Source organism: Notechis scutatus, chromosome 3 (genome assembly GCF_049901735.1).
Source record: "Notechis scutatus isolate UNSWTSFEM ecotype Mainland chromosome 3, rNotScu1.2, whole genome shotgun sequence".
NCBI lineage: Eukaryota > Metazoa > Chordata > Lepidosauria > Squamata > Elapidae > Notechis > Notechis scutatus.
The window spans coordinates 43,488,129-43,513,955 of NC_142011.1; the positions used below are offsets into that span (position 1 = coordinate 43,488,129).

Below are 25,827 nucleotides of genomic sequence, written 5' to 3' on the forward strand. Positions count from 1 at the left end.
TATCTAAATAGTGAAATAAGCACACATTTTAATGTGTTAGCCACAATAACAGTGATCTACTGTTACTAATTTATATGTTCTGTCCAAAATGTACATGTTTGTACATTTTCTAATCCCTTTTGCTCTATGTTCTTCTCTATGTTGCACATAATTTAATTAGTCTCTAAGAAATATATTAGTTCCTCATCTGATATGTTTATGACCTTTACTACTTTACCACATATCTCCATTCAGCTCCTCTCCCTTAATAAACATGACTATTAAGTTTGAACAAAAATATTAACTGGCCCAAGAGTTATGAATTGGAGTGGTGGTGGAAGAAGTAGGATTTCAACTCAGAAATTTCCAAAAGAATGTAAAACAAAAAAGATAATTCCATCTCTAATCTACAGTCCCATTTCTAATCCCATCTATACCCTGTTCTTGCACAAATATCTACAAATGAAATGCACCCCCTCCCATAAAATATAGATCACTATTGAGTCCAAAATTTCTGTTGCTAAGTGAGACATTTGTTAAGTGAGTTTTGCCCCATTTTATAACCTTCCTTGCCACAGTTGTTAAGTGAATCACTGCAGTAAAGTTAATAATGTGGTTATTAAGTGAATTTGGCTTCCCTATTGACTTTTCTTGTCAATGAATGTTTTGTCAAAAGTTGCTGTCATGACTCTGGGACTCTGCAACCATAACAAATATGAACCATCTGAATTCTGATCACGTGACATGGAGAGGCTGCCGTGGTCATAAGTGTGAAAAGCAATCATAAGTCACTTTTTTCAGTGCCCGTTATAACTTTGAATAGTCACTAAATAAATGGTTCTAAGTTGAGAACTACCTGTACTGAGCTCATAAAAGGGATATTCATGAAAGTCCTGCATAAAATCTGAGGGTCTCACTCTGAGAATCAGTTGTGTGCCTTGTGCAGGCAGAAGGAGATTCATGATTCAAATCACCCTCCCTTTTCTCTGGAATTGCCACCTCCCAGCTCTGGAATTCCTGTCACTCAGCAACACCGTGCTTACTGATATCCTATGGTGTTTTAATTAAAGCAATTGCCATGGGACACTATGCAAGATGTGATTTTTTCTTTCTTCACAAAGCAGTAAAGCAAGAGCTGAGTCTGTCACATGAAATGTCTGCCAGAGGCCACAGAGGCTTTATAACCCTGGCTTTTTAATGTGATGAAGCACTTTGCAGTCCTGTCATGCCTTTCATCAAGGATCTCAAAGCACAATAAATTACAACTTGCAATCTTAGCTGGAACATTAGGCACACAGCAACACTGGACAAAGCCACTTGACATGAGAGTTTATAGGCAAGATGGGATTGGCAAACTTTCACAAGGTGGCAACGTAATACTAATACTGAATTAATTAGGTACAAAAGCATTTCCTGGTTCCTTTCTTGAGTGCATCTTGGGGATGCACTCAACTTTGTCTGTTTAACCCTGCACATCCAAAGGATAATCTCTTTCCCAGGGGTGTATCATGGAAGCTTATAATTGAACGTAAAAATCGATGTCCTTTAGAAACATCTACAGTTTCTATGATACATAGGAGATCTCTGACCCTTACCCAGATAGTTTTGTCCTAGATGAATTTTGCTTCAAGCTGAAAGCAAGACATTATTGTGTATTTGAATGTTTCTCTTGAAGATGGTTCATAAATTTCTTTGGAATGGAGAATACATACATAGTAACTGTATTTCATAAGTGCATGCTCAGGAACATGTTTCTGCCATATTCAAAATCTTCATTGTGAGTCTGTAAGCACTTAACACAAAAGGCTCAGCCATATCATCCAACTAACAAGAAAAAGGCACATTGACTAGTGGGGAAAGCATATGAACCTAAAGGTCTTCTGCCTCATTGGATATCAACATACCCTGACTGTAATAAGTCATAGAATTTCCGAGACTTTTAATTTTCTTCACATAAAGCTGTTTAAGATTTATTTCTGTAAACAATTAAATATGAAAATGACTGTTTGCAGGATTTTCCCTAGAGGACAGGTGAAACTGCATGCAGGGTGTGATACTCCACCACAGTAAAAGAAAAAAGAAAAAGCCACTCTGAAAAACAATGCCTCCTGGCTGATTCAGGATGGAATAAGTAAGCAATCTTGTAAGTACTCAGTCAGGTGCCAAGCATAAGTGGACTTTATAACTTAACTTGTAAACTTATAACTTGTAAAACCAACACCTGAAATTGTACTCAGACACCAAATGGAAAAAATATAAAATTTCCTGCATGGGTGGTATAAGCCTGCACAATTATATTGCTGGTGTTGGTACCCATCTTTTCTGGGTTCAGTTTCAGTCTGTTCTTTTTAATAAAGTTCCTTACAGCCTCCCCGGACTGAATAGGATGTTGACAGCAACCCCTCATAACCTATAGTTGAAATGTAAAGCAGACTATCATCAGCATATTGATGATATCACAGCTCAAGCATTTAAATGCGAGGGGGGCGGAGCCTGATTAAAACTTTTTCACTGTTAAGTTCAGTTATATGTAGAGTACCTATTTAAACATATTTTGTCTTCAAAAACCATTCCTGGCATTAAAACGTATGGCTTTGCTATGCAAAGGGGAGCACAGTGTGTGCTCTCACTTCTTTCATTAGTACCACCTCCTAATATCAACATTGTTGTAGAAAGAGTTGAGTTCCTGTTGGGATCCTCTGTGGGAGGAAATATCCATCAAAGCATTTCTGAAAAGAATCCACTGGAGCAACATTCATTCTACCTGGTTTTGTTATTTGCTCCTGAAAACCATTGACAGATGTACCCTAATATTTCCATTCCATCTAATACACAAAATTTGGTTGAGAGTGGATAAAATTAAGATAGATTTAGCATATTTAAACATTGTGTGTTAGAAAACTTTCAGAAGAAAGAGAAAGAGAAAAAGAGAGAGAGAGAGAGAGAGAGAAAGAAAGAAAGAAAGAAGGAAGGAAGGAAGCAGAAAGGTGGAAGGAAGGAAGGAAGGAAGGAAGGAAGGAAGGAAGGAAGGAAGGAAGGAAGGAAGGAAGGAAGGAAGGAAGGAAGCTTGTGCATCTTGCTTTGTAGAGGTTGAACAAAAACAACACATATTTGTATTCAATGTTTTTATGTGTTATATCCCTGTAATTATCATTCTGAGATCAATGTGTTCTTGCATGTGAAATGTCATATGAGGGGGGAAAGTCCTGTGAATTTGAAAATTGTTCATAGAACAAAATATATAATATTTATTTACAGCATTACAATTATGCAGACGAGAAAGGTTTGAATCACAAAATGAAGCAATGGGAGCAAGAAGCCAACAGAAAATAAAATTAAAATTGCAGAAAATACATGTTTACTATTTGTCACTTTTTTTAAATGTGCAGAGAAAAACACAATTGATTTAGAAGCCTTCCCCATCTTTGTACTCATCATGATTTTCAGGTAGCATTGACCCAACAAACAGAGTCTATTTTAAAAAAAAAAGAATCTGAGCACTAAAGAGGTGAAAAAAGTTGCATCTTAGCTGAAAGAATTTCTTCAAATTTATTTATTTGTATCCCTTTGGTGGTTGTTTTTGTTTCTGTTATTCTTGTTTACAAATAAGGCAGCAAAAAATATCCAACACACCTTTGTCTTTCACTTTTTCCCCACAACAACAACCTTGTGAGATGGGTTGGGCTGAGAGAAAGCGACTGGCCCAAAGACACCCTGCTGGCTTTCATTGCTAAGATAGGACTTGAACTTATGATCTCTCACTTTCTAGCCTGATACCTTAACCACTAAACCACACTGACTTTTACGAATAAAAAACATAAAACGTGTTAGAAGCATCATCATAATCAAATTGCTGGAATTTAATATAGAGGAGGGATCACCTGCTCTCTACATATATGTATGAATTTGTTAAATTCAACAAAGCTGTCATTCAACTGCAAACTGACTCTATTCTGCTACTCTATTCTATATAAAGGGTTACGTCTGGAGTAACCAAAGGCAGTGGCCTTTGAATGTCCATTACCCAGAGTAATTTTTTTCTAGTGGGATCTAGAAATTTCTGTTCCTTTTTGATATCGCAATTTGGAAATAGAGATAGTATAAATTCTTGCCTGTTCTTTGTGTGTTTATCTCTCTCCGTCACTTTTGCCTATCCTCTGTTTTTGCCAGTTAATTGTTTTGATGTTGTGCTAATGTTTAACATAGCATTAAGTTACATTTTTACTAGCTGAAGTGATGATGGGGTGTTTGTTTATTCTGCTCTGGTCTATATAGAGATTATGAATGTAATGGGTCTAAATAGAACTGGAAATTACCCACAATAATTTCTCAACAATGTGCAATAACAATTATTTTAATAAAATTTTGATAAAATTATTGTGATAAAATAACAAAAACTCCCTTGAATCCGACTCAACTCCATATAGCTTTCCTGACAATAATGTAGAAATTGTTTGCTTTTTTTAGTTTTTCCCCTAGTCTAGCCTACAGCTAAGGCGTTTCCTGCTAGTTTTCCATCTAAGAACTCACCAAGTCTGATGTTCCTTAGCTTTTTTTCCCTCTTCCTCTTTTCTTTCTTTCTTTCTTTCTTTCTTTCTTTCTTTCTTTCTTTCTTTCTTTCTTTCTTTCTTTCTTTCTTTCTTTCTTTCTTTCTTTCTTTCTTTCTTTCTTTCCAGCCAAGGTCGGTATACACTGCCACTTGCTGTTTGTATTTTGTAATAACTGTTGTTAGTGAGTTCTGGATTTTGTTGCTTTGTCTCCCAGTTTATAGTATGGAGTATTCCTTGAGCTGTCCTTATCAGTGGAAATTCAAGTTGTTTCTCTGTGACAGAATGCTTTTGACCAATTGAGACTTTTATGCCAGTTGTGATTTATATAAAACACTCAAGTTGTCTAATAACAAAAACACAAGATAAACATTAAAGTGAATGTTAAAATCATTTAAGTATTAAAAGCCTGGAGAAAAAAAGTGAATTTATCAATTTATTAAATGTTAAGAAAGGCCAATTCAGAGAGAATATATTCCATAGTCAAGAATCAACTCAAGAGAGATATTCAGCCTCCATCCTCCATGTAATCCCACCATATGATCCCTGACCAAAAAAAAAGTGTTTCTAAACAGAAAATAGCTTTTTTGATGCCTGAATTATTCTAATTTACTATATATAGACTGCAAAGAGTGTCCAGAAGTTGTATATAATAAAAATGCAGTTACAATGGATCATAATGATCATATAGGACCTGTACAGTGATAGCTGTTGGACTTCATATGTAGACATGTAGAAATGTTTTCCTGATTTTACAGCTTCATTTATTTAGATTGCAAATGTTTATGTTTATTCATAAGTTAAAGTCCAGGAAGTCCAATTGTACCCAAATAAATTGGAATCAGATGATAGCTACTGATTGATTAATTGATTACATTTCTAGACCACCCAGTAGAAAAAGCCAACTCGGTGGTTTATGAAACAGTTCTTTTTAAAAAAAAGAAAGCATAAAGTCTAATATCCAAATTTATAAATAAACAAGCCTAAAGAATAAAAAATAAAATCAGAATAAAATTATTTTATTATGGATTGAATTATTTAAATTTTATTTTCTATTCCTTTGTAAATGATCCAGGGAATATAACTGAAGGGAAATATAACGTATATCATATTAAGTAAATATACAAGTAATGGATATAGATGGACAAGTAGAAAAACAAATTATGTAAACTGATCTTTTAAAAGTGAAATAATGCAGGTAAAGCAAGACCCTTCACAAAAGAAAGCACCAAAAATGGGAAAATAGCAAAACCAAATTAAAGCATGCAATCATAGCAGTAGCCATTTTGGCAAAAATTAAAATACATAAAAATAAAGAAACAATATTAAGACAAAGCTTATCTATACTGGCAAACATAACACAAATGATATCCCATTAGATTTTTCCTTTAGATCTAGAACTTGAATCATACATAGGCAGAACAAGTATGGGGATATAGCAATGCAATTTATAGATGAGCAGGACAGAAGCTCAAGTAACAAATTTAAATTAAACAAATTAAACCACTTAAGTATCAAAGTTCCAGATTAATAACATGGAGGAAAACTATAAGTGGGTTCCATAAATGCAACATGAAAGGTATTTATAAAGACAAATCAGTTCAGCTGAGACTCCAATTGCAGATTGTGATACATATTGTTCTTGGACCTAAGGACTGTGTGACTAATTTAAACATGTTGTAAAAGGTTAATTTAATCGGGAAATTTAGAAGAGCAATGCAATGATGAAATATATTACAAAACCTGCATTTCAAGACCCCAGTTGTTTATAAGAGCTACATGCCATAAAAATGCATCCATAGATACCACTTAAAATTTCAGCAACACAGAAAATTCTGGTGGCATTGACTAAAAGAGATCAAAAAGAAATGAATTAAATGAACAAAAACAAGAAGAAACAACTTAAAAGAATCTACAATGTAAGACAATCCAAAAATTGATTTTAGGAAAGTCTGGCAAAGACTAAATAAGAATGTATTTGGACTCAGGAGATAAAGCAACTCTAAGAAAACATGCTAAAATATCTTTTGTACAAATCTTCAGTCAATTAATAGGAAGCAACATATAGTTTTTCATGGATTATAAAATACTGAATTTCCACAAATTCATTTCAATAACAAAATGTTCAAATTCAGTTTTTAAACCATTATTTGGCCAGATTATTGTTTGTGAGTTTATAGTTTCAGATGTTATATAAAATATATACTTGTAAGTAGATATCTTTAGAGAATGAAAATACAGAGTTATCAGTTTGTCAAGATAGAAAAATTATACTGTTCATTTTTAAAAATAAATCAAGATTTCTGGGAATAGAAAAGTTTAATTAAAACCTGGCAACACTGACTTCAGGATCAAGTAAAATATTATGCAAGAGACAATTATAGAAGTTTTTAATATATGATGAAATATTATTTAAATAAGTAAAGGAATTACAAAAAACAAAACAAAATAAAAGTTATATTGAGGTAGAGACATTTCAATAATTTTTACTGCACATGTTCCTCCACTACATATTTATAGAAAACAATGGATGTAGAAAGTCAACAAAGCAGGAAATGCACTTCCCCAAAAATACTGAACAGCACAACTGGAACATGCCAATGATAACTACTAACATTTTAGTAATAGCAAAAAATGGTTTATAGATCATGCTATTATTTCCCATAATTTTTCCCGCAAAATATGGAAGAAATGGTAATTTGAAGAAGCTAATATTATTGTCTGTTTCATGATGTCTTTTCCACCAAACTCAAAAACAGAAGCTAAATCCATTTTTAAACAAGTGATATTCTGGAATTCTTGAGGGAATTCCAGAATATTAATAAGTGTTCCGGACTAGCAGGCTTGAAAGCCTGCAAAGCGGATTGGTCCGCTAACAGCGGGTTGTGATTGGTCGCCCCAGACTGATCTGATTGGCTAGTAAACAGGCTGCCGTGATTGGGCAAACCAAGCGCGGCAAGCTCAAACCACTGTCATTGGCCGTTTAGCCGCAGCTAGCTCTATAAAAGGGGCTGCTGCGGCTAGACTTTTTCGCTCAGATCGGAAGTCACTAATAAAGAGCTGAAGTTACTTTCTGAGTCTCGTCTCCGTTCTTGGACCCATCCTTCCAGACATAACAATAAGGATAGATGAGATTGTTCCATAAGAAAGAGAAGGCTCATCTCCTCAGGCTCCCCAAATATACTTCGCTGACAGATGAGACCTGTGTTACATATCTCTTGCCAGATCGGATGGGGCAGGCAGATGTAATCAAAAAGAGGCAGTTCCTCAAATAACCTTGTCCCATGCCATGAAAGCTCAAAAACATCACCTTGAATTAGCCTTGGAAGCCCTGGCATATCCTTATTAGCAGCCACACATTTTGGCACAGATCAAACAAGAGCATTGCTTTCATTTAACATTATATTTCATTCAAATTTGGCACAGCAGGTCTCTTAGGATGTTATCACTTGCTTACTTCTGACTTCATACCCATTGATTTTATACTCATTTTCTTTCTCTTCTCCTCTCCCCTGGAAAAATCTGTTCAGTAGGGCCCAGGAAATAAGAGAAAGAAGGGCCTTATTGGTTTCAAATGTAGAGAGGAACTGAGTTCTCACTGTATCAAAAGTATTTGGCATGAAAGTAGCCTTTGTTCCAAGATACACTGACTTCTTTCAGCTTCTGACTCTCCAGCTGCTGGGAGCAGGGCAGTGTTTTGACGGACTGAGCAAATGTAATGCAGTCAGTTGTTTTAATTCCCAGCCAGTTGCCGACATCACTCAAAAGATTCAGGGGAGGAAATGGAGAATGAAGAGACTGGATTCTTAGCTCAGCATAAGAACTACATTTGGATGGCACGGTAAAAGTGAGCTGATTGCTGAATGTAATAGATACAGCAGGCAGCATTTATACATGTAGGTAAACTGGAGCAGGAATCTGATGTTTCTCTCCAATCGTTTGGAACATGAAACCCCTTTTGTGGTGGTGGGGGAAGGAGTAACATTTTCCCCTTCACTTTCATTTTAGCCCCAGGGAACTCCTTTCTCTTTTAGTTCTTTCTTCTCTTCCCTCCTCTTGTCTTTATTATAGCTGTATATATAGTGCCTGAAGAAAACAAACATAAATTTTGCTATTGCAATGTAACTGAATATATATTCTCCCCTCCAGAACTTCATTTTTGCCTTGCATGTTTCAGATATTTTAACAACTTCCTACATTAGATTCTAGGGAAAACATATACTTAATAACTTAACTCCCAAACTAGATATATTTGCATTCACCTCTGGGAATAAACTTAGCAGTAGAAGTAACATAATTGCAATAATGAAAATAAAATATTTAAAAATTAAAGATAAGAAATAGAGAATTTATAATAGCTTCAAATTTATCTTACAATCTGATGAGGTTGTGTTGCAAAATAATTGCATATAGTTCCACATTTATTGTGAATGTATCTCACTTCAAAATTGGTGGTAAAAGAGTAGGGAAGTTGTTCTACCTTCCCACTATTAAAATAAGAACTTGCTTGCTTGTTTATTAATTTTATACAATTATTAACTAGACTCCTTTCAGGATCAGACCCTGACATAATAAATTATACAATATGAAAGAAACAATTGAGCATCAAGAAGATTATGAAGGCATAAGGTAAATACACCTAGAAGCAAAATAATTAGCTTGAAATTAATTCAATATATCTGGAAATGGGCTTTGAAGAAGCAAATGGAAGGTTTTTGACATTTTTTAAACTTTGGTGTGGGAGAAGACTGAGAATGCCATGGACACCAAGAAAACAAATCAGTAGATCATCAATAAATTAAACCAGAATTCTCACTCAAGACACAAAGGACTAGACTCAAATTGTCCTACTTCAGACACATTATGTGAGACTAGTTCTCTGGAGAAGGCTCAGTGGTGAGATTCAGCCAGTTTGCCCCACTTCAGGAGAACCGGTTGTTAATTTTCTGAGCAGTTTGGTGAACTGATTGTTGGAAGAAATCATTAGGGAGAGGACCAGTTGTTAAATTATTTGAATCCCACCACTGAGAAGGCTCTAATGCTGAAAAAGAAAGAGAAGGAGACAACCAGCAGAAAAATTGATGGACTCAATTATCGTGGTAATTAGACCAGGGGAAAGACGATCATAAGCAAAATGTCTATGTGACTGCTCGGAAGTGCAGATGACTTGATTGGTACATATGCAAGCAAGCAGTATCAGGAAGACAGAAGAAGGTGGATTCCAGAAACAAATAGGATCCATACTCCTAACAAATATGGGAATATTCATGCCATTGCATACATGTATTTTAACTGCTAAAATAAAAAGGTGTGAAATAAAAAACAGTGTGAAAATGAAATCTGAATTGTTTCTATCCTGAGGCTTTTTCTAACCAAACAGTAAAAAATAGTGTGTAAGTTATATCTCTAAAACAATTATTTCATTGGTTTAACTCTTCATTATTGAAATATATGTCCATATTTTCATTTCTCAAATATATACTCTTGTTTCCCAGTTATTTTAATCTAGATATATAGGTATCCATGGCTTCCTAATCAAATTGGCCAAAAACACTGCATATTATGCCAAGTGGGTGGTCTGATTTCTGCATTCCTTGGTTTATTTTCAGAAGTCCTTCTACAATAGATAGCTCAGGTTTCTGATGGTTTCTCACAGCATGCTCCTTGAGGAAGAGAAAAGTGGGTATCACAAAGAAAATGAGAAAGAAGAAAAGGCTGACAGAAAAGAATGGCCAACCTATTAACTAGTTGCTTGAGTCCTTCATATCATACAGGCCTCAATAGATTACTCCCTGATGGAAATGTGACTCTTGATGGGGGGCGGGATGCTATCCCTGACATTATGATTGATATGCACCCAAATCTATCTACACAATTCCACCTCTCTTGGTTCCTGATGCATATGATTTTTTTTCCTGTTTATTATTGTTTTAATGGATCCTGTAAACTCTGTAAAGGGGCATGGAAAAACAAGGCTTTAGTTTCCTACCTCCTTTCCAATTGCATGGCTGAGATAGTGCCAAAGGCAAAAAATGAATAGGGGCGGTCTTTGATATTATGCCGAACAAACTGGAATTATTTAGTCCAGCATCCTGTTTCCACAGTGATAGACTAGATGCTTATGGGAAGTTCACAAGAAGAACAGAAGATAAATAGTTGTCTTCCAATATTATTCATCTTCTGAAATGCTCTTCTTAAGAGAAGATGGTTGTCATTGAATAGCAATAGATATTCATCAATTTCCCCTCTCAATTAAGCCCAAAAATTATCTTAGACTAAAAAATACATTTTCTTGCCATTGTCTGTACCTTCTTGCTTGGGTGATACAGACAACTTACTCAATTATTCTATCCTTATTTGGTATATTTTGATTTTTTTAAAAAAATCTGTCATTAGAGGGAATCTGCCTGAGATACCACCACCTATAAAACTTCATTATTATTATTTTTTAGAAGATTTGGAGACGAACATGTGTTTTAATTATTTGTAAAGCTTCAGACAATGTTTTTGTTGTTGTTGAACATGACAATAATAATACATGACCGTTACATGCTCATCTGCTAAATAGAACTAAAAAATATTACATAAAAGCATACAGTGAATTGTAAAATTTTACAGTAAGTTAAATCTTTAATGTAAAGTGCTTATATTATATCATAATAGCTTTTATATGTTTATATTATTTTATGCTACTTGATGCTTTATTATTTTTTATTTTGTGTTAATTAGGTAACTGTATGCTCTGCCTATGAAATTTTAATTCTTAGGCAAATTAAAAATACAATAAAGTATTACTACTGTTTACTACTATTATTGTTTTCCATCAGGTTTTATTAGAGGTTCCTGCTGGCAGCTTCAGGTATTGTTAATAATAAACATTAATAATATGCTCCTATATGAATTTAATTACCTTTTAAGACCATGCCAGTTGGTAGTCATCATTGCATCTTGCAATAAATTGGCAACTCTATCAAGTCTCTTCCTGCACCCCAGTTGCTCTTTTATTGAATTTGAAAATCTCAACTATTTTACAAATAAGTCATTTCAGCTTTTCATTCTTATGATCCATTCTGGTTGCATTTTTCAGATCCTACAACATCCCTGAATACTGGGACCTTTACCAATCTAGTTTCTGAAATCATGGAATGAGGTTTTCCTAAGAATGAGATGGCACGGTATAATTTTCCTCCAGATGGTGTCAAATACCTTGTCATCTTCAGCCCCACCCTGCTTTCTGATAATTCATGAGGTTGGGCATTTGTTAGAGCTTTTTAATCTGAAACTCAGCCAGGAGAAGTATTGCTTGAGTCACTAACAAACAGGTTCCCCTTGCATAAGCCAAGAATTGATCCTTGATGTGTTCAGCTTGGACTGCTGGGCCATCTGTCAATGCAGGCTGTACCTTGTTCTCCGGCCTTGCTAGATTACCCCATAATTGCTCAAAGTAACAACAGGCAGTAAGATGGAATCATTAATTTGTAACTGTAATGGGAAGTTTTCACTTCCCATTTTCCATCCTCTTCATTTTAACTTCCCTTTTTATTACATCTGTCCTATGTTGATATTTCTTTCTGCCAAGAAACAACACACTATATAATAGCTTTAAAACTATGGATTGCTCTGAAACTGCCCTCCTTTTAGAGTTATTAATAGGCCAAGTATTCATAGGCCTTTATGTGTATGTTTCTCATTGTGTATATCACCTGTGAAGTCAAGGGAGTCATCTAGATATGTTTTTTGCATCTGGCTGCAATAGGGAATTCTGTTCAGCTATCATCCTGCACAAGTTTATTACATGTTTATAAGTAGCACTATGGGATATAAGAAGTAAAATGTCATATACTTCTGCAGAGTCTATTATTGTTCATCTGTGTACTGATGTGAATTTCAACTGCCTCCTAATATATTCCACATTCTCTGGAGTATCTTTTTTTGACTTGCTGTTCCATAATCCTGCTTTCAGCCAGAATTGTGAATATTCAGTTCATAGTATGGTGTTGAATTCGAATCTTGTTAAATTTCAGTAGTGTGACTATTGCTTCATATCGGGATATGAATGTCAGAGGGTTAATATATTCAACAAATGGAGAATATCATAGAGTTTAGGAGTTCTTTTATTATCCTTTCATATTGATTCATGTTGTGGCTTTCAACAAATCACTCTATTCTCAGTCATAATAGAGTATTGCACAATTATGCAGGTTGGAATTATCTTGATCAGTGAATATAAAAGTAAAATATGATATATTGACTGTCATTCTAGAGTCTTGTTTCAATGCTACATTCTGCTGCTAATTCTTAAGAAACAGATTTTTTTAAAAAAACAGAATATATTTAGTATAAACTTGATTGTGCTATTTGCATAGTGCATGCAGAAGCTATTTCTTAGAATAAGAATTTGGCATTTTTGCCACTGCTCACCATTTTCCTCTTGCCATTATCAGTCTCCTTTGGAGAAAAGAGAACTTTCAACTGCATCTCCAAGACTATTTTGTATCTGTGCCAAACTATGAGAGCTCTTTGAAATGCAACAAGAGAAGTGTTAGCAGTGAAGTTAGGAAGGCTTGGTTTGTTTAAAACCAAGTGATTTTGCTTGAATTCACATTCAGTCTTGATTTTACCATTGCAGTATTGTTCTTCTTTATTAAATGGTTGCTTTTTCTTTATTCTAATTTGTTGTTAGGTTTTGTACAATTTTAAAAACATGATATATTTAAGTTTAATTTATTTTGAACCACTTTTGACATGAATCACTATTGAAAAGTGGTGCATCTCTAAAACAAGTTAAAGGGAGAAATCTTTAGTTATTATGTGATTGACACAGGCCATCAACATTTCATGGGATTTCATTGTGGTTACCTGGTTTTAACACTCTTACATTGCATCTGGTATGATTTCACTAATGTTGGGGGGGAGGGAATTTTGCTGAACATTTGTTTCATTTCAGTTCAGCAGCTCAGGAGAGCTTCATTGATCAAGCACCTTGTTTAAAGCAGGGCTGTCAAACTTGCAGCCAGTGGGCCAGATGCGTCACATACTGGCCACGCCCACACCCAGTTTAGTGAAGGGAAAAAAGTTTGCTGTGTCATGTAACGCTAATACTTTTGAAAAAGAAAAATCCCTAGCAATATGTAGAATGATCTGAGCATGAATTAAGAAGAGAATTGGCTAATGCAGTTCATACTGGGTTATACAACAGCCAGTTCTCTACAGCTAGCCCAGTGGGGGATGTTTTTTTTCTCCTGACAACCACTCCTCTTAGGAATCTCTTCCCCTTTAGAGTTAAGGGACACTTCAGTATATCTTTCAATTGTGTTTAATGCAATGTCCTTCTAATAGGGATCTAATACATAGTCTGAATCTTGTTTCAAACATTAACTTCATACATTGTGCTAAGTTTCACATAGCATGTGTGAACATAGCTGTTGGATAAAAATTACATTCAGATTAACCTGTGATATCAATAAACTCCTTATCAAAGAATTGCATTTTAGTGGCGGCATTTGTTCCAGAGAGTAGGGGAGATATATGAAGAGGGAACCATTCATTTTCCAAGCTGACTTCTGAACAGATAACCACACTTAATGAGTCGTTGTTATATCTTATTTGCCTTTGTATGTGCCACTTTTCCTGTCATTTCAGTAAAAGCAGAGGGAAATGGGGCAAATTATTTATCTTTCAGACTCTATGAGTCTTAAATTAACATTGATGAGTCATTTTATATGAAAGAGTTAGCAGAGCTAGGCTTGCTTTTTTAATGTATTGTGGAAACAATATAAGTGCAATTGCCTTAAATTTCCTTATTATTATTTTTGTCTCTGTCTAGGTGTCCCAGATTCCAGTTGAATCTTGTGAACAATATACAACATGTGGAGAATGTCTGAGTTCAGGAGACCCTCATTGTGGCTGGTGTGTTCTGCATCATATGTAAGTTCAGCATCAACAAAAGATGGTTATCACAAGATCAACCCAACACCTTTTAATTCATACCACATGCATCCTCTGTTATTATTTAATAAAACCCTTTCAATTCTTTAGGAATTTTTTTAGCTGTGTGTATCATTGGACTTCAACAAATGTTAAAGAAATATAAACACAGTTAAGATAATAAAGATAAAACAACTGACTTCAGGAATGGAACCATGAATATACAAATCTTTTGCTCAAGAGAAATATAATACCATTTTAAAAGAACCTCTAAGCAGAATTAGTCTAATACTGTTTATAATGAGCCTGGGGTTGTGAAGCATCATTTAGCCTTCTAAATAAAAGTAGTGGTAGATTTCCAATACCTAATTAATTACATACATACAGTATTTTTACTATAAAGTAAATGTATTCATGAGGGGTTTTATTGTAATATAAGCAAGAAGAAATCATAATCTCTCGAAAAAACAATCTCAGGCTGAATTTGTAATGGCAGCTACCTTCCTTATACTTTGTTTTGTACTCCTGTCTTTTCTTTTCCAGCAAATAAGCTAATACACACCTGCCAAGATACTTTCTTGGCATCAGTCATTTCCTTTCAGTTGTAACTTAATAGAATCACTGCTTAAATATCCCTTAGAATTTTAGAAATGCTAGATTCCTCAGCCTCTGATTTAAACCTTTTAAAGCAATGAAATTGCCCAGGCTTGCTAGTCTAAGTGTTCTCTCCTGAGCTTGAGGATGTCTCTTAAGACAAAGGAGAATGGTTTTCTAGGCAAGATCTTAAGGGAATCTGTGGAAGTTGTGCCTCTGAATTATTGAAGTGCTCCGTTCTTTTTTTTTTGCCTTAATGACCATGCTTCTTTAAGCAGAACAAGTCTCCAAAATCTAAAACAGGGAGAGGTCGGGAGTTCACTTAAGAAAAGAAAGAGGATTTCTCTATTTAATTTTATCTCCCACCCCCACAACACTATTAAATGTAGAGACAGAGGAGATCAACTGGCCAAAGAACTCTGAAACAGGTGTTGGAAGAGGGATAAGGAAATAGTGGGTAAAAGCTGATATAAGCTAATTAGATCAACACCCCCACCTGAAGCAGGTTTAGTTCAATGCTGCAATGTGTCAGAAAGTATTTCATCATTGGATGTTTATTACCATCTCCTTTAAAAAAAAAAGGCAATACTGCTCCTCATGTCACTTTTTATCACCACCTTGTACTCAAAATAAAATAATATAGATTGCTTTTTTTAAAGCCTCAGATTCCTTTTTTGCATTAAAAATAATTTCTAAAAAACTTAGATAAAGACTAAAGACCAATGCATTTTATTTTGCACAATAACCTAATAAAAGTTCAACAGAAAGAAAAACCCAGCACATTTTTCCCCTACATTACTTTTTTGTAACTCTTAAAAAGTTCAAAGGCTTATTAATGAAGACATTATAGCTTATATGCATTTGCTTAAATGCTTCTCCAAAGGGAAAGGACTAGATTTTTAGAACTGATATTTTATTGAGATTTTGCAGCAGTCATGTTGATAAGATTCTGTAAATATAAGTCAACAGTCCCAAGAGATCAGAATTAGCAATTTATTATATAAGGAAGAGCATGTGGCTTGCATGGTTAGGATGCTAGGTTGCAGGTTAGCAAGCCCATGTTCAAGACCCATGTGTTCAGGGGTGGGATGCTACTGATTTGGCCAGGTTCTATAGAACCGGTAGTTTCATAAAGTAGCTGACACTGAACTAGTTCGCTGTGATTACCTCCTGGTCATCTGTTTGGCCTACCCGCCCAGGCTCTTGGCTGTCCTTTATTTCCTGCTTTTTCAACCTCAGCTGCTTTGCACCGCACAGCTGAGGTTGAAAAAGCAGGAAAGAAGAGGAATGCAAAACACATACTCACAGAACCGGTTGTAACACTGGTTGAATCCCACCCCATGCATGTGTTGCTATGGAATGGGTTGAGCTCTCGTCCTTTGCTACAACTCCTGTCAGTGGGCATTCCCCAAGCAATGGGGATGCTGATGTCACCAGCTTATCCTTTCTACCCAGAAGCACCTCAATATAAGTGCAATGCATTAATATAAGGACATAAATACTGTATATTATGTATTACTCCTGATCATATATATAATTTTTTCTCTTTCCAAATCATCTCTACAAGAGTGATGTGAGATATACCAAGGCAATGTTTTTTCCTCTTCATACTATATAGAATAGTGCTTCTTTTTGTAAACATATTTGCACTCTTGGAATCCTCTATGATTTATTTTATTCCATTTTCGTCTGACAGATCTTGCCTCAAAGTGAAGAGCCTCCCATCTTTTTTCATGTATCCCATCACAAATTATAGATCCCTTCTGAGTATTTCCAGAGCTGGACACTCTAAATGTGCAATTAGGTGCATTCTGTACAAAATATCCAACATGTAAAAAGTGGTTTATGATATAAATTACCTTTGCCTTAAAATTCAAAGGGGGTAAAAGTTTTGTTCCTCATTTTCTTCTGTTTGTTTTCAATCTCACAGTGGCTAGCACCCATGAGAAGACTGCTAAAGAATTTTCTTCATCCTGTTATTTCTATAACTAGCATTGTCTCCAGATTTATTTATCTCTGTTAATGCAGTTGCTCCACCCAAGAACTCACAGTTTAAACCAATCTCACAGATTTGTTTAAAGTGCAATAATTCTTTTTCTGGGCAGTATTTATATTTTGGTTGTTATTCAAATAGAGGAAGAGAGGGAATACCTATGGTTTGCCAGATATTTCTGGGGCTCTTTGCAAAGGAAAAATGGTTGGCGCCTATCCTCTTCCACCCAATCACTCAATGCTATTTCTAAGCCAGAAGCAAATGGGTTTTTAATAATAAAGTTTTTGTGATCTATTCTTGTCACCCCATCTGGAGGAAGTTTGTCATGGGAAGGTTCAGATTCTTGTTGAGCAGTCAGCAAGTCTACTAATGTAGATGCTTTATCTGAGACTGAATCTAGCTATACCAAATGGAAGAGAGAGAGAGAACAGCACAGCAAGCTTTTGCAGTCTGCATCCTTTTCATTAAATGTGGGCTCAGAAATAGGTGAAAAACAAAATCTCAGTTATCAATTATACAACAATTATCAGAACTAATCCTTCCATTTTCCCTTCCCCGCCATCCAACCAGATCTGATGAAGATTCTTGGATAAAAAGCAAAATATCTTCATCTTCCTCAAGGAGGAAAAAAAAACATAGCCCAGTTGCTTTTGAAAAGGCACCTTTGTGATATTCAAACAATTGTTTTCAAAAAAATATGTTAAGTGCTACGATGCAGTCTTCTCCATTGGACTTCAGTTCCCATGAGTTGTACTAGCTCTTCTCCATTGGACTTCAGTTCCCATGAGTTGTACTAGCTCGTGGTTATGGGGGGAGGTCCAAAACACCTAAATTTGATTAGGGAAGATAGTTGAAGTGGCACTCAGGATCTACCCAGAACTGCAGCATAGTCAATATAGATTTTGAAGTGGATTTTTGAAAAAAGGAAACACTGGACCCAGTAGACTGTTGCATAACCTGTTCCTGCAGCACATTACGGAAGAATAATTTATCAAATCAGGAGAAGGCAGCCCCCCACCTTCATTCATTCAGGGCTAGCATGCTTTAAATATAATAATTTTATTAGACTAATTATTAAGCATTACCAGAACTAATATATATTAACCTTAAACCAATACAACACTTTTATATTCATTTACTTTACTTTAAACATCATTATCACTTTTTTCTAAAAGTACAGTAAAATATATATTCTTCCTATATCTCAATTTTTTTATCTATAAATACCTATAAACCCTGATCATTCAGTCCTAGTCATCAAAAAAGTTACTAAATATAATACATATGTTTTATGCATTATGGGATCAAATAACCCAACTTTATATTCTTTTGCTTTTAACAATCTTTTAATTAATTAAAATTAATTAATGTCCAAGCCCTTGATTTCTTTTCTTTTATCACTGTCTCTTCTCAAAACTCTTTCAAAACTTTTAACAAGTCTCACTTGTAAATCCAAAACAAACAGATTATCCAAGTCATCTTTCTGCCTGGTTATGTGTATATTCCTTTTAATTATTAAGGCATAAGATGGTGTTATTTATAAATCCAGTGTAATTGTTATGAGCCAGTTCAGAGTATAACTCTGACCTTGAATCTGATGTTGTTGCAGCTAAATCTATGTTTCATCTCCTGTGCACTAGAGCAGTGAGGTGAAAAGGCACAACTTCCAAGCCCCAGGTCTAAGGCACATAGAGAAGCAAGCAGAGCAATGTTCCTCAATGCCTTTTCTTGTGAAACAATGAGCAGAGCATGAGTAATTGTAGCCAGCTGGTTGCAGACAGATTTAATTAGCTCCCTGTGCTTGCAGTCCTTGTTGAAGACAACCGTTTAGCTAACCAGTTCTTGAATGTGTTCCCACTTATTGTTTGTGATTCTTGACCCTTGCACTACCTGATTCGGCAATCTGACTTTTAGAAACATCTCTCTGTTATGCTATTGCTTCTTGGACTATATTTGACTCATTTCAGATGAACATTCTTTACTAGATATTTAAATATTGCCTGTTGTTATCTGACTAAACTGCTGTGAATATTCCTGCTTCTAAAATACTTTCTTTGGGCATGTCAGCAACCTTGAAATAGAATAACATCTTATTCCATATCATTCTTGCAGACTGTTTTTATATCCATATTCAAATCATTGTTAGACTGTTTTGTCCAGTGAAGTCTGTTCTTCTTCTATGATCTCTTTAAGTTCCATTTTTTATTGTAGAAGACAATTTTGACAAATTTCTATATGGATTGTTTCCAAATATCCTTGAAGTCTTTCACAAGAGTATTTTGTTCCTCTCTGTATTAGTTGGTCTCTTCTTTAATTATAATTTTATTCTTCCTGGTTCCCTCTAGAGTTCATCCTTTAAAATCCTCTCTTATCATGTTTTTTCTCTAATCAATATTTTCCCATGAGAAGTTTTGTTATAATTAATTTCAAGTTTTTCATATTTTATATAAAATTCAAAATAACCCACAGAAGAATACTTGTAATTAATTTCAAAGTCTTAATTCAACTTTGTCTGACTCTTAAATTAATTTATAACTCTCCAAAATCAATGTTCTAACCATCCTTTGGCTGTTTATTCCAAAATAATCCTTTCAGAACCTAAACACTTCTTTCAGAAAGGATGAAAGGAGACACACCAAGTGTGATAAAACTTGCCTTTCTGAAGGTTCCTAATATCCTAAAAGCAATTAAAAAAGCAATTTCCAAAAGTGATTAAGAGAGAAAATATGTGAACCTGATGCTAGTTTAAAGGTTCTGAACTGTGGTTGGGCAAGATGGTGATGTCTCTGCTCCTACAACTATAAGCCCTCTAGAGATTGTTGTTTTATGATCTCCATACAGCCCAGATTGCATCCTGCAAAAAGGAAGCAAGATCAAATAAACTGGTTGAATGAGTAAAGTTACTTGGAAGTTATTATATCTACAAAATGGTTAGCAAACCTTTATAAGCATTCCAAAAATGCAGACTAGCCAGCAACAAGTAATCTTTTTTTCAGTTCTGCAAATTGATAAAGACTGAGGACCAGAGAAACAACTAAGTAAAAGGATGCAATTGTAAGGTTAGAAATTCTTACTGAATAAATAAAGGTATTATATAGGTCCAAGTATAGGATAATAGTATATTAAGCCCTGAGAAAAAGGAACAGAATTCCCTGTCTTTAAAATTTAATGGTTATGGAAATAACAGTGGTAACACTGCCTTTATGCTGCCCTATTGCTTCAATTAAAGAAAAAAGAAAAATTTGCTAAAGTATTGTCACTTTTTACTAATAGCTATGAAATTGTCATTGGGTATACTTATATAACTAAGCATAGATGTGTATGTAATACACTGCTCAAAAAAAATAAAGGGAACACTTAAACAACACAATGTAACTCCAAGTCAATCACACTTCTGTGAAATCAAACTGTCCACTTAGGTAGCAACACTGATTGACAATCAATTTCACATGCTGTTGTGCAAATGGAATAGACAACAGGTGGAAAGCATAGGCAGTTAGCAAGACATCCCCAATAAAGGAGTGGTTCTGCAGGTGGTGACCACAGACCACTTCTCAGTTCCCATGCTTTCTGGCTGATAGTTTGGTCACTTTTGAATGCTGGCGGTGCTGTCACTCTAGTGGTTAGCATGAGACGGAGTCTAGAAGCCACACAAGTGGCTCAGGTAGTGCAGCTCATCCAGGATGGCACATCAATGCGAGGTGTGGCAAGAAGGTTTGCTGTGTCTGTCAGCGTAGTGTCCAGAGCATGGAGGTGCTACCAGGAGACAGGCCAGTACATCAGGAGACATGGAGAAGGCCGCAGGAGGGCAACAACCCAGCATCAGGACTGCTACCTCCACCTTTGTGCAAGGAGGGACAGGAGGAGCACTGCCAGAGCCCTGCAAAATGACCTCCAGCGGGCCACAAATGTGCATGTGGCTGCTCAAATGGTCAGAAACAGACTTCATGAAGGTGGTATGAGGGCCCAATGTCCACAGGTGGGGGTTGTGCTTACAGCCCAACACCGTGAAGGACATTTGGCATTTGCCAGAGAACACCAAGATTGGCAAATTCGCCACTGGCACCCTGTGCTCTTCACAGATGAAAGCAGGTTCACACTGAGCACATGTGACAGACATGACAGGGTCTGGAGATGCCGTGGAGAACATTCTGCTGCCTGCAACATCCTCCAGCATGACCAGTTTGGCAGTGGGTCAGTAATGGTGTGGGGTGGCATTTCTTTAGGGGGCCGCACAGCCCTCCATGTGCTCGCCAGAGGTAGCCTGACTGCCATTAGGTGCTGAGATGAGATCCTCAGACTCCTTGTGAGACCATATGCTGGTGTGGTTGGCCCTGGGTTCCTCGTAATGCACGACAATGCTCGACCTCATGTGGCTGGAGTGTGTCAGCAGTTCCTGCAAGATGAAGGCATTGATGCTATGGACTGGCCTGCCTGTTCCCCAGACCTGAATCCAATTGAGCACATCTGGGACATCAGATCTGGGACATATCGCTCCATCCATCAATGCCATGTTGCACCACAGACTGTCCAGGAGTTGGGGGATGCTTTAGCCCAGGTATGGGAGAAGATCCCTCAGGAGACCATCTGCCACCTCATCAGGAGCATGCCCAGGCGTTCTAGGGAGGTCATACAGGCACATGGAGGCCACACACACTACTGAGCCTCATTTTGACTTGTTTTAAGGACATTACATCAAAGTTGGATCAACCTGTAGTGTTTTTTTCCACTTTAATTTTGAGTGTAACTCCAAATCCAGACCTCCATGGGTTGCTAAATTTAATTTCCATTGATAATTTTTGTGTGATTTTGTTGTCAGCACATTCAACTATGTAATGAACAAAGTATTTAATAAGAATATTCATTCAGATCTAGGATGTCTTATTTTTGTGTTCCCTTTATTTTTTTGAGCAGTGTATATACACACACATAAAGCAGAAATACATATTTTATATAATAAACTAACATTTTGTAATTATTAAAAGCATTCAGACCCCTGATCTGTGTTATATATATAATTTCATTGGAACCCTCTCACCACCCACTTTCCTTCCCCCCCTTAGCTCTCTTTTTTGTGACAATACTATCCATCATCTAATATTGTGTTTGGTTCTGGATAGTCTAAGTTTCCAGTCTAGCCTCACCATATATATTACTTTATATCCTGCTCCATAGGGCTGATTGGGTAGCATTACTTCTAGCAGTTTCTCAGAGTTGTCCTTTCATCAGTGCAGTGACCTCTTAACCTCCCATAATGAAGGAAATGGAAAGAAGAAAGAGGGATTAGCCTTTTCTCTACATTTTTCTTTATCTTGATAGATTTGAAGAGTTTCAGTCCTCTCTGGGGTCTTTCTGCAATGAAATGACTTTGGTGATGAGCCAGGTGTCCAATGCATGCCAGCTGCAGAGTTCATAACTCAGCTTGTGACATGTGATGGCTTCTAATCAAGGAGGCATTGCAGGAAAGACAGCACCTGGGTGATTCAGGTGTGAATCTAATGCCGTCAATGTGGAGGGAAGAAATCCGGGCTTCACCTTTATGAGAAGGAGTTTAATTAACCAGAAATTTGCTTTTTAATTAAAAGGTAGCTGGTGCACTGCTTTCCATTTCTTTTTTTTAAAAAAGACGTGTCTGTTGGACCAAATGCTTAGGAATGATGATTGGCCACTTGTAGGCAAGAACTCAATTGTATCTATTCAGTTTCATGACTGAGAACTTGTTTTCAAGCAATTAACATACAAAGTCTGCAGAGTGTGGTAATGATCCAGTTTAAGCTTCAACACGGATAATCTTTCAAAATGTGATTATCTCTCTGGAAAATCTGTTCCCAGTTAAGGGTGCCAAAGTCTTTAGAGAATAACTGCCTTAGAGCCTAAAAGCCTTATAATCGCTTGCTTCCTTTCCATCTATTCTCTCTATTGAAAATAGCTACAATTAATGTACCAGATCTGGATACAAGTTCATAAGGATACATTTATGTACTAAACAATTGAATTTCTCTTCACTGGAGGAAGGTAACATTTTTGCATGTGGACCCATTTGTGTTTATTTTGGTGAAGGCAGAACATTATATTGTTGGATTGGCAAAGCCACAATTTCTTCTTTTCTTGTGACGAAAAAATGTGAAGGAAAACACCCGAACAAAGCTGAATGCCATATATATATATGTGGTATTCAGCTTTGTTCGGGTATTTTCCCACGTCATTATAGTTGTGCTTTTAAAGTTGTAGCAACATTTCGGCAGAATCTCATCTGCCATCATCAGGCTTCTATATATATATGCTCTGCTTTTGGTTTTTTTTATAGCTGAGCCATTACTGCTTTATTTGATAGCACTTTGCCTTGTTTGAAACTAAGGCCAGATGTGACTTATCCATTTAACTTTGTGAAAGTATCTAAAATAACATGTGGTTAGTAATGATTATATAAAAACTAAGAAAGCTAGTAAACAATGTAGGTCATTGTAAATAAGACATTGCTGGGAAGCTTGCATTACAACTAAGTACACTCTGCAATCTCTTCTATCTAGTACTGTCAAAAATGAGATTAATTCTTAGAAGAAACACAGTGTATATCATAAAGTCCAGGTAGAACATCAATTGTTCCATAAATGTAATCTTTTTTCTAGTATTATCTAATATTACACTATACAATCTTATATTAAACTTTGGATGTTATATACTGTATTTATATTGTCCTATAAACTTGCTTTCAGATGTTCACGGAGGGACAAATGCACAAGAGCCACTGAACCTTTCCGATTTGCAGCCAGCATCAACCAGTGTATGAGTGTCATTGTTCAACCTAACAGCATCCCAGTTTCTGAGCATAGCCTTCCGGTAGGTAGCCAAGGCAGGTAATTGCTTGCTTCTTATGTTCATCATCTCTATTGCTAAGAGGATGTGATTGCCTCTAGTCTTGAATAGTACCACTCAAGTAATTTTATCTAACATTTCCTGCCTCAGCTTTGTATAATTATACAGCCTGCTTAATGTCTGCCATTTGCATGCTTCACAGCCAGCTTTTGACAACCAAAGTCAATGGAGAAGTTGTGTTATATATTGTTTAATGACTGTGGATGAGTTACTTAACGTCTGCAGCAGAACTGACATTATCAGTTCTGTGAGCATGTGATGTTGTGATCATGTGTTATTCTTAGCAAGAGAGGTTGTGATTATTAAATGAGGACTACCTATAATACAGATTGAAATAATCTCAGTAACTTTAGTCACAATATTGTAAATTTAGGCTTTTTTAGATTTTAAGAAATCTAATTTTGTTTTGTGTTTTGGTGTATTTGTCTTTGAGTATACCTTGTTGAAAAAAACCTACTTCCTCTGGTATGCATATTTTGGAACTGTTATCTTTTACTGCAGTGCAAATATTCTGGTTTTCCCATTTGTACATTTTTAAAATAAGACCTGGTTTGAGGAATTCTAAAAGGAGAAATTTTGAAAAAGAATACAGTATATTCTAGTTTTCATTGATGTTTGAGAATGTAAAAAAAAAACAAATAACTCTTGAAGAAAGCTATTTTCTTTTCCATTAGATGATTACATTGTTTTTTTTTTCCAAAAGCAAGACCTATTTAATAGCCATTTCATAGAAAAACAGTTTGAATTATTCCATGTTAACTTTCAGCTGTAAGTACAATGCTTTGAGGTGTCTATTAATAAGCCAATGCTGATTAGCTTTTTGCATACCATTGTGAATGGGTTTGGGGGCATTCATTTTGGAGTGTAAAACAGCTAAATCATGCCAAGTTCTATATAATACATTCTGTATATGCTAATGAAGCAAATGGGAACACATGATAATAAATAACTCAAGACAGCAAACATACCTAATACTATTTTCTCAACAACAACCCTCTGAAATAGGTTGGGCTGGGAGAGAGTTACTGACCCAAAGCTACCCAGCTAACTTTCAAACCAAGGCAGGATTAGAGCTCACAATCTCCTGGTATCTAGCCTGGTGCTTTAACCACTACACCAGTGTGACACTGATATTAGATCAGTGAAGCAATTGCAACTGAAATATAATGGCCTTAAAAAAAAGTTTAGACATTTTGCTGTGGTATTCTTGAAATATAGAAAGAAATATACATACTACCTTCTATTTTATGCCTCTTCTCTTCATTTTTTTTTCCGTAGCTAAGCTTGCTGGTGAATGATGCTCCGGACCTGTCACCTGGCATAATTTGTGTATTTGGAAACCTCACTGAAGTAGAAGGCCAGGTTCTGGGGAACCAAATTATATGCATCTCTCCATCCACTAAGGATGTCCCTGCCATACCTGTGGACCAGGGTGAGCTGGCTTCTCAGTGATAAACTGGTAGTACTTAGAGCAAGAACCAGGAGATTGAATAGTAATGGTCTGCATTATGGGACTGATTTAGATTTACTTTAATGATGACTTCTGCAATATTGGCCTACTGTCCACTCTTAGGCTCTGTAGAGTAGCACCCATCAACTTGTGAAAGACCTGTAAAAATGTTACTATTAGAAGCAAATGTGGAAGATTCTATTCTTATATCCAATCTCAGTAAAAAATTGTTTTAGCCTTCCTATGGAGCTCATTTTCTGGTCTTGTCTGGCGAATGGAGCTGAGATAAGTCTTACAAGATTGATTGTATTGTATCTCCTCCTTCTTTTTCTAGCTCAATGAATTTGGGAGGTTTCTGCCTAAGTTATTTTCATATGTTATCATGTAGTCCTAGATTTAGAAATGTTTCAGCCTCTTTTGCCTAGATAACGGATCCTGAATATTTCCATCAGGGTCACCTT

At 35.8% G+C, this 25,827-nt stretch overlaps 1 protein-coding gene across 1 annotated transcript in view; it reads left to right on the top strand.

Annotated features, from left to right (window-relative positions):
• PLXNA2 (plexin A2) overlaps positions 1-25,827 on the top strand; it is a 492,988-nt gene that overhangs the window by 258,655 nt on the left and 208,506 nt on the right. The window contains exons 5-7 of the mRNA XM_026675200.2: positions 14,353-14,453; positions 23,757-23,880; positions 25,195-25,348. Of these exons, the coding sequence (XP_026530985.1) occupies positions 14,353-14,453; positions 23,757-23,880; positions 25,195-25,348 (379 nt within the window). The remainder of the gene's footprint in view (positions 1-14,352; positions 14,454-23,756; positions 23,881-25,194; positions 25,349-25,827) is intronic.